Consider the following 10,000-nt stretch of genomic DNA (forward strand, 5'->3'; position numbering starts at 1 on the left):
AATTTGTAATGTCATTATGAGAGTGAGCCTAATTTGTAATGAGTGCAAATACCATTTGACATTATGTTGAAATTTGGTTTTCGTTTCGTTCTTTTTTCAGTTGGCTGGGTATAACCTCTCAGCTTGGCTTATCCTTGTTGGATTTGTCTGACGGCCTGGATTACTTCAGATCAGCTGACTCGTCATCCGAAACTCTCGCTAATTGGTTGTTTGCTTTATATCTTCTTATGACTCTTATCTTTCTGGTTAATATGTTGATTGCGTTACTGTCCAATACCTACCAAACAGTGCAGGTATTTCAGTCATATCTAATTTAGAGCAGTTTTCCCCCATTACCCCACCGACAATTATCACCCAGGCTGGGACGTGGTGGCACCACGTTCCTTGCGATGGTTTGATACCTGCCTTGCACAGAATACTCTTATATCATACTCTGACCAGAATGCCTGGTGCTGATGCTAAAATACTTTGCAAGACGTTTGAAAACCCATACTTGGGCGCATCCCAACATTCAACATGTAGGTCAAATTCCATGTTCATGCTATAGAAGAGAGCGGTTTTCATTTGAGTGTCGTAAAACCCAAACCATAATTATTACATAGCCAATCACGTTCTGAAGCAAATTCACGACTTGGTCTTTCTAGCCAGTCAGAATTTACAGCAAGTAAAATCAGCCCCCGCCATCTGATGGTTGAAAGTTTGGGCAAATCTTTTTCGTAATCACGGGGCATGTGTAGTACGAAAGTCAAAGCAACTTCGTAATTACTTTCGACGTTCAACTGAAAATTGCTCCGACTAGTATTGGCTTCTCCCTATTTGTAACTCCACCAGCGTATTGTATTCAGTCCATCTCATCTGATGGTCGCAGAGATATATGAAGATCAGGACGAATGTTTTTGTGTTGGGAAACAGAAGTGACAGCCAAATTCTTCTATCACCAAAAGAAACTGTTCAAATCAAAAAATAATAAAATAAAGTTAAAATTAAAAAGTGACCGTTTTACAGAGAGAAGATCGAGAACTTTAGCATTTTTAAATGGAATTAGTCTCCTGTTCAAAATATGTAATCATAGTTGTAAAACTGGAACTGTTAGCGCTGAAAGATGAAGGCAAATTTTAAATTCATGTGAGCATCCGTCTGTCAAACTTTATTCGGATGCTAATTTTCCTGGAAGCTGACATTTTATTCCATGTATTTGTGTTCATATCTTCTGGGCTCCTATTTTGCAGGCACTGACGATATGTCACGTTCTCAACCTTTTCCCCGCACAATCTGCACTTGTCCGACTCCACTGGGTGGTAGATATTCTTTCTGACAGAGTTTGCGTTCGAGGCTTGGGGCCCATTTCTCGAACGTCCGGAAAACTTTTCGGGCCCGAAAAGCCATTTGTGAACCTGCCAACCGCTTGTTCAGAAACGCTGATCTTTTAACATGTTTTCAAGGCAACAAAATGCAAACTGATTGTAAAGTTTGACTACTCAAATCCTCTCTGTTCTTGAGATACAGAGGGAACTGTGACACCCGGAAATGGCTCGTAAAGCTTCGGGACTTTCGAGAAACGGGCCCTCGGTCCTGAGCAGCCACTTTCAGTTTAATGCTCCAGGTCGCCCCTCGGGAACCAATTCTAACTCTCTGCCTTCAGCATCTTGGTGTCTTTTTCGAACTGCTCATGCAGTGGCATAGCTTCCCTCAAAGCAACTTTGTCCTGAGTAAGGCTTTCTGTGTACTCCTTATTCCCTTCGACGTTTTCCTTCACCAGGGTTGTTAACGGTTGCCTACTGGAAAGATACTCTACCATACGTTTCATTGTGTTTCTATCCGTCTCCTCAAGCTTAACTTTATTCCAATCCACAATTGCTGCACTATATCTGACGACCGCGACAGCCCAGGAATTGATTGACTCTTGAGTTTAGATTTTAACAACATCTTCAGTGTATACATGTATGACTCTCTTACAGATTCTTTCATTTGTTCATCAAGAATAGAGCCAAGTTTAAGAACTCCCAGATATTTGTATCCAGTTTCTTCTGGATCACTTGTGGACTTTCCGATGGTAGGTCAATCCTGCGACTCTCCTTGCGCATCCCTCGCTACAAAGAGAGCTCAGCACACTTAGTAATTCCAAATTTCATCCCTATGTCTTTGTAACAAAGACTAGCAACAAGGAATCAATCTGTGTTTCGTTCTTTTCAAAGAGTTTTAGGTCATCCATGAACAGTTGATGTTTGACGGTAGGCCCTTCTTTTTCAAGGGTATATCCAGTACAAGACTCCTTTAACACCAGCGACAATGGTATTAAGATCATGACAAAGAGAAAAAGTGAGAAAAAGTCACCTTAGAATATCCCTCTCTTAATAGAGGCAGAGGCCATATGTTGGTTATTGCCATACAGGTTGATGTTCCACAATGGCATGCTACATGAAACTGATGACATGAATAATGATGTGCGCAACACCAAACGTCCTCAGCACTTTTAAAGAGCCCAAGAGTGTAAAACCATATCATGTGCCTTTATAAAATCTACCTAACCCACGCATAGGTTCGTGTGCGTCCTTTTGCAAGTTCGTAGCACTGCTTTATCAATCGCGAGATGTTCTTTAGTTCTTCTAGAACCTTTGCGGCATCGTGTCTGCTGCTCAAATAGCAACCTTTTCGTAGAAAGGTGCAAACAAACCTGATCATCAAATGGCCCAGTCAAAGCTTCCACAGAAGATTTAAGCATGCGATTGGTCGATAGTTACCAACAACTGGACCCTTGGTCCTATCTATCAAGGTCGTTCGGCCTTCTACCAGCCAGTCTGACATTCTGCCAGATCCGACACACTCATTAAAATGCCTTCCAATTCCCGCATGTACATTCATAGAGTGTTTCAGCCAGAACCCTTGTATCCCGTCTAGCCCAAGGGCCTTTCAATCAGGCAGAGTCTTCAACTGGTCCTCAACATCCTACTTTGTGATGGTAATGTCTTCTAGCTTTCCACTTTTCCCTGCAACTTTCTTTCAACATTATTTAATAACTGCTCTACCACCATGTTGAATTGGAATGCCCCAGAGGTCTGACCAGAACTTCGCTGCCTCGTCAGCCTTCTGTGGGATCGTCTCTCCAGTCTCACCTGAAAGATTTCGGAAGACGGAACTTCTTTGGTTTTTCGTAAACAGTAGCTTTTGTTCAAACTGTTTCTGCCTGTTCGTATAACGCTTGACTCGTTTCTTCTTGGCAAGTTCCATTGTTGCTTTGGGTCTCTTCGTCTTGATCTCATACGTCCTGTCTATTCTTTTGTTGTCACTCTCTTTCGCCTTTCTCCACTTCCCACGGTGCCAAGCATCGATTTTACTTAGATGATAATTATTGTACAATCGCACAAAGCGCTAGCACAAAGTGGCGCAGGCAAGCACAGAGCCTCGAATCATGAAAACCTGAGGTCAAGTTCTCCGTCATCTCATAAAGTCGCGTAGTTCCATTGTCAAGTTGAAAAAGTTTTCGATTTTGTTGCATTGGTGGTTGTTCTTGCGTTCGTCGGCTTACACGGTTGACTCAGCGAAGCAAGCACAAGCTCAAGCATAAGAGAGATAACAACAGCCCTATATTCCTGTCACAGCGTGTTCACAGACCAATCTATTTTTAGATTGAATTTCCCGCGAATGAGACTCCCGTAGCTTGACGCCATTGCGTCACCAAACCGTAAGTGTATTTGTTTCTTGCGGTAAAGGTAGTCCAAAAATAGATCGGTTTGTAAAAATGCCGCATGACATGCACTTAGTGTGGGAGTTGTGTCCTCCTCCTATTCATGGGCTGCCGCTTATGCTTATGCTTGAATTTGTATTTGCGTAGCACCGGTTTGCAAGTTTTCTTGTGCTTACTCTAGTGCTTATGCTTGTGTCAGTACATGTAAACCAGCCTTTAACTTAATTCATTATAATTTAGGCATTCTTTCCAGCGTAAGATTGGATGTTCCCTAAGATAAATCTGTGCAAGTTTTTCTTCCTTTCTTTCTTTCTTTTTTTTTTTTTTTCAGGACAATTCTCGAAGGGAGTGGGCATTTCAGAAAGCTGTTAGAATCCAGACATATAGTAATTATCATCCCATACCTGTGCCTTTTAACATTATATCTATGTTTCTAATGTTGTTTCCGTGTTTACGGATGAAGAAAACGCGAGAAATAGAATTGGAAAGCGAAGGGGTGAGTTCATATTTGAAGTATTGCAACTCAACATTCCGTTTATTTTGGCGCTATTAGCATGATAGGTTTTGGTGTTAGGGCGACCTCTTTGTTACATATTGCTGAGCTACCGGTAAGTAGTGTAACGGGATGTCTCTGACACAATACATATATATCCAGGCACCAGGCCCCAGTTGTATGGATAACACTACCCACCGGATAAATCACTATCCATTGGATAGCGCAATTGGTTTCGCTATGACTTATCCACCGGATAGTGATTTATCCGACGGATAGCGCTATCCATCGTTTGAACAACTGGGGCCAGGCCGATGTAATGAGATAAAGGCCGAGTATCTACACGGCTCTTTTGATTCGTGGAAAGTGAGCTTACACAGTTGTTATTTAATATAATATTATGAGCTTTTAAAGGGACCGTTATTGTATCACGTTGTTTTATAGCAGGACATTTCGTTTGATGACCAATTTTTTTTTAATGTGTCATGTATCATAATCATATATCTTTATATAATATATCTTTATTTACCCTCGGATTTTTAGAGTAGCTTGGTGTAGCTAATATCTGGTCTGGTGTAGGTAATATCTCCGAGCATTTACCCTGCCAACCATGATACACCACATTCTACTGCACGTGCACATACCAATTCACGTGCGTCGGCCAATTTAAAGTGTGCGATTTTATTGTGCTTGTCAAATAATCCTTGCTAATAACAAAATCCCATATTAGCGTCAGTGCCCTTTGTTATTCTTTTGAAACACCCAGCCTCACTAAATATTGCTTTAATTAATGTTCAGGAGAAAAGAGTACGGCACGAAATAATGAGAGACTTCAAGCGTCAGTACAGGCGGCGTTATGGCGATTCGTTCCCTCTCACAGGTAATGCCTAGTTTCCATATGATCGCTACGATCGCTGCAATCACCGAAAAATGTCTTCAGCGGCCGCAGCGATCATACAGTAACGCCTTGGTCTTCCACTGCAGCTATTGTACTGACCACGATCGTTGAAATCACACGTTGAGACCCGCAGACAAAACCGAGCGTTGCAATTCTCCCCTACCCCACCTTAGTGAGTGACAACATCCGATCAATGAGCAATATGAATAATAGATTCTTAGAGGATTGTCTTCTCAATATATTTTTTTTCTGTGTAAAGGCCAGCGGGGAGAAAAATCAAAGTAAAATATACCAGACCCGCAAAAGCGTATTGGCTCTAAAACGTCATATCATTCTAAGAATACAGAAGAAAATGACCCTCAAGTAATAACAGAAACAAGTTCTCGTTCTGATACTGATGATATTCGACTTCCTTTAAAAGCTCGATAAAAAAAGCTGGCCAATCGAAAGCCACAATTCAACAGGAGCGCAATTTTGAAACAAAAATATACGACAAAGTTACATCAAGGTTCATAATGGGCCTTTAAACAAACTGCCATCATCATACCTATGATCTTAAAGGGAAATGTGCGAGTGTATTTGTTTAATTAACTTCCTTCAGGAGCACTCCAACAGGTGGCAGAGGAGACAAACAACACTGGAAGCATGGTTGTTCAATTCCTTCACAAAACCTTCACAAGCGATAAAGCTCTCCTGCCTACTGGGTCAGAGGTATGAATAGATTCAAATCAATGTCATTTGTATTTCACATCCGCAGTTCATATATGATTCACTTCATATACCATTTCATCATTGGTAGAAAAATAGTTGTCATATAGGTTTCACCTTTGCCATAGCTACACGAGGAGAAGTACGTATCCACCATTTTGAGGCCGCGGTATGAATCAGTACATTCAATCAGTAAAAGCAATCCATTCAATTTTGGGCCCAAAAGGAGCCCATCTTCTCCTCCTCCGCGAAATTCAGTGTAAAAACCACATGCTGCCTTGAACGTGCATTACGGCAGACATCACAAGAATTTTCTCTGTTACTCGTTTCCGTACGATGTCTAATGTTAGCTTTTATAGGAGTGCCCTTCGGAGGGTAGTGTAGAGGTATCAACGTGTTCTGTATAATCCTAGACATGAAAAGTTCAATGTCTCGGCTTATGGCGAATCATTTTATAAGTATGCTCGTGCTTCTCCAAAGTTGCTAATAAGTAAGAGAACGCTGATCAACTCATGGGTTTGACCAGCACTCTAATTGAGTCACTCGTTTATTGTCATTTGCATTTTGCTTAAAATCGACGAGTGGTTTCCCCAATTAGCTGGTGGGGCATTGAAGGGGGAATAGAAGGGGGGAGGGGAGGGGGTGGGTTACGTGATTTAGACGTGGGGCATGAATTTGCTGCTGTTCTAGTGAGGTGTTACAACGAGGTTTGTCTAAAGCTGAAGATCAGTGATAAAAATGTACAACAAAAATCAAGCTATTGTTGCCTCCACAGGCAGCCGAATCGTAGCATGCAACATCCAAGTTCATGACACTATTATAACTGCACCAGCAGGCACTGCCTGCTGGAATGTGTTCTGTTTATTATGCCCGCGCATGTCTCTGCCTCGTTTCGTGTTGTTGACGGCCATCGTTACTTTAGGCCGTATTAAAGCTGCTATAGTTCACGTCGTTGTGACATTCTCGTCTCCTTAACACTGGCGTGGTGGCAGCGTTGACTAACCTACGTCCCCAAGAGTCAGAAAGCCCAAAAGCCCGAGAGTCCAAGAGTAGTCTCGCTTTTGAATAATTCCAAGCATCAACGAGTCAATCGATCCTGTGGTTTGAGTGAACTCGGAGCAGCACACCATCTAATCTAAAGGAAAGTTGAATGAATGAATTCAAACAGAGCTCCAAAACAATGGTCCCTCACGGAAAACGAATCTATGACAACATTCGAAGCATGGAGACAGGCTTCAGTATTCCCTCTCCCTGGACCCCAATTTCGCCCCCTTTTTAGCAGACAATTTTTCACGGCTGAAAAACGTCATCCACTGCACCCCAGAGTGGACTTACTTCTGATGGAGAAGACGTCCCGGCCTCTAGTCGACGTGCCGCTAATCAGAAGAACGTACACCTGGAACTCATGTTGGGTCAGATAGCAAATTTTGGCCCCGTCATTTCACGTAATAACAGCGTGAAAATTTCCACATCCGTGAAGTCCATTTGTCAAGCATTAAGGGCTCACTATGGCTTCCAGTCTACTGGTGCCCATTTTTGCGATTAATTTTTCTAGCATTAAGCTCGATGTTGATGAACACCCAGAAGATTTATTTCAGCCTTTAATGTCCTTCATCGAAGATGAAGCAACATAACCCACCACGGTGACACCATTACAGCCGCTGAAGACCTGAGCCCAAACTCGAAAATCTAGTGGTCTTAAGATGGTTAAGGCTCATACACACCGCTCTCCCTAATGTCGTAAAGAATCGTTAAGGCACAGAGTTAAGTTCAAGGACACTGGCGTCTTTGACACCAGAAACTTCTAAGGCTTCAGACTCCCCCTCGAAGAGATTCGCTCTACCGTACCGCTGACACTAAATTCCTACGTACCACCTCCGTAAGGTTCAGACATTTACCTCCTCGCCCTTTTTGCAAACCGGCTCCACAGCCATGGGCTTCCAACAAGCGACCAAAGTCCTGTCCGTTATGTAAACAAGCAGGGCGTAATTACCAGCCCTTCCTAAGCGCTTGCTCCTATTTACCTCCGGAGGACCGTACATATCTCTCTCGTTCTTGCCCAACTTCTACGCTTGATGATGAGGAGCCTGGATACGCCGAGTATACACCCTCACCTTTCCTCGACGAAGACGACCACCCCCCATGCACTTCTTCCCGTACAGTTTCACGTCGCTTCAGTACTTAACAGTCGCCCCACTTTAAGGATTTCGATAAGCATCATCCACTTAGACTCACCCTTGACACATGCGCAGAGACTACTTTGATCAAATCATCCGTGGCCTATTCTATCGGTGCTCCCATTAAAAAGTATTTCCCGGAGGCCGACGGCGTGACTCCCTTAGCGGTAGCAGGCGAAACTCGCCTCATCTTAGCCCGTGCAGAAAAACAACTCGCTCTTGACACCATCGTTGTGGACGACCCAGACGTAGACATTCTAGCAGGCACACCCTTCCTGATTACCAATGACATCACTGTCTGCCCTGCAAAGTGCCAAGTACGTATTCAGGACTCTAAAATCATACATTACGAACTTACAGATGATACAACCTCCGGTTCCCATGCTGTGCGGCATGCCCAAATTTTCACCGTACGCACTTCTTCTTTCGACGTGAACGACGCCATTTCCCGCGTGACATCCGCCTGCCACACCTGTACCTCCCTTCTGTCGCTTCCCTCCTCTTTGGTCTCTCAATCTTTTGATGAACCCCCTGAAGTCGTGGGAGTCTCCTATGCCACTAACGTCGTCAAGCGTCATCTTCACTCGATCCTAGTCCTTCGAGAATGCACCACATCCTTCACCGCTTCATGTTTGATACCAGGCGAGCGACATGACACCCTCCACGACGCCCTCACACGACTAATCATTGATCTACACCCTCTTGATGATCCTAGAGCGATTGTATGCGTTGATCCCGCTCCCGGCTTTATGTCCATGAGTACAAATGACTCAATTAAGCATTTAAACGTCACAATCGAGGTCGGACGTGTAAGAACAAGAACAAGAACAAGAACAAGAATCCTGTCGCGGAGAAGGCTGTACGCTAACTTGAAAAAAAACTCATTCGCCAAGAACCAGGAGAACGTCCGGTTAGTAAAGTTGGCCTCGCCATCGCCCTCGCCCTCGCCCTCGCCATCGCATGCCTTAACTCCCGTCTTCGATTTTCCGGCTTATCGTCTGGCGAATTGTGGACTCGACGGAACCAGTTCACCTACGAGCAGTTGCCATTGTTCGATTCTCAATTTATACTCGCCAATCATGAACAGCGCTCCTTCAACGCGAAATCCAACAACCTCCGCCGCGAACTTGTCCCAAATTCACCACCACTCTAAGTTGGAGATCTTGTCCACCTCGTCTCAGTCAAGAACCAGTCACACGCTCGTGACCGCTATATTGTCCCGCTGTCCCCCCTGGTGTTTCGTAAAGAAGTTTTGTGGCTCCCAACTTAGAGCCACTTCCTACAAAGTCAGGTTTTCTGAGTGCTACCCTGTGCCTCCCTCCGTTGTAGTGTCCAACCACCCACGCCCTCCAGCTTACAAGACAAGGACGAGGAGCCTCTACCTGTAACCCCTGCAGCACCCTCTACCCCTGTACCGCCAAGGTTACCCCCTGCGCCACCAGAGCTTACCACCGTGCCTTCTGACGATAAGCAATTCTCTTCCTTGGCCAGTGCTGATACACCGCTTGATGTCTCCTCCCATACCCTGTCTCCCGCCTTCGTCCCTGAGGAGCCGTGCACCAGTGTTGCTACTACTGACCAAATTGTGTTTTCTCACTATGGTCATCTCCGGAACCTCTTGGCCCAAGACATCAAAGACAGCGCAGACCTCCTTCGTACTTCAATGATTATGTTAGATTTTAGGAAGAAGCGGTTGCGCCAGCAGGCAGTGCCTGCGACAATTTGTTTTGTTGATGCGCGCGCATGTCTCTGCCTCCTGTTGTGTTGAAGACGGCCATATTTACTTTGGGCTGTGTTAAAGCTGCTATAATTAACGTCGTTGTGACATTCTCGTCTCCTTAACACTGGGGCTGAGCCCTCCTTGGATACCACGACGTGTAAATAGCCAGCAAGGCGAGTAGCATCTGGGTGGCTATGACCAATTTTGTATTTAGCAAGGGCGAATGGAATAATCTTTTTATAAAATTCTTAACCTTTCCGTTCATTTTTTTTTGACAAAACTTGGCCTTCCGCTGAACATTTTTAAGCTAAAGCGCCAT

General features: G+C 44.1%; 1 protein-coding gene across 1 annotated transcript in view; it reads left to right on the forward strand.

Moving 5' to 3' along the window:
* LOC137970521 (transient receptor potential cation channel subfamily M member 7-like) overlaps positions 1–10,000 on the forward strand; it is a gene marked incomplete at its 3' end in the record, with an annotated part of 28,909 nt that overhangs the window by 10,381 nt on the left and 8,528 nt on the right. The window contains exons 4-7 of the mRNA XM_068817042.1: positions 101–293; positions 4,017–4,181; positions 4,977–5,058; positions 5,678–5,787. Of these exons, the coding sequence (XP_068673143.1) occupies positions 101–293; positions 4,017–4,181; positions 4,977–5,058; positions 5,678–5,787 (550 nt within the window). The remainder of the gene's footprint in view (positions 1–100; positions 294–4,016; positions 4,182–4,976; positions 5,059–5,677; positions 5,788–10,000) is intronic.

Source organism: Montipora foliosa, chromosome 9 (assembly GCF_036669935.1).
Source record: "Montipora foliosa isolate CH-2021 chromosome 9, ASM3666993v2, whole genome shotgun sequence".
NCBI lineage: Eukaryota > Metazoa > Cnidaria > Anthozoa > Scleractinia > Acroporidae > Montipora > Montipora foliosa.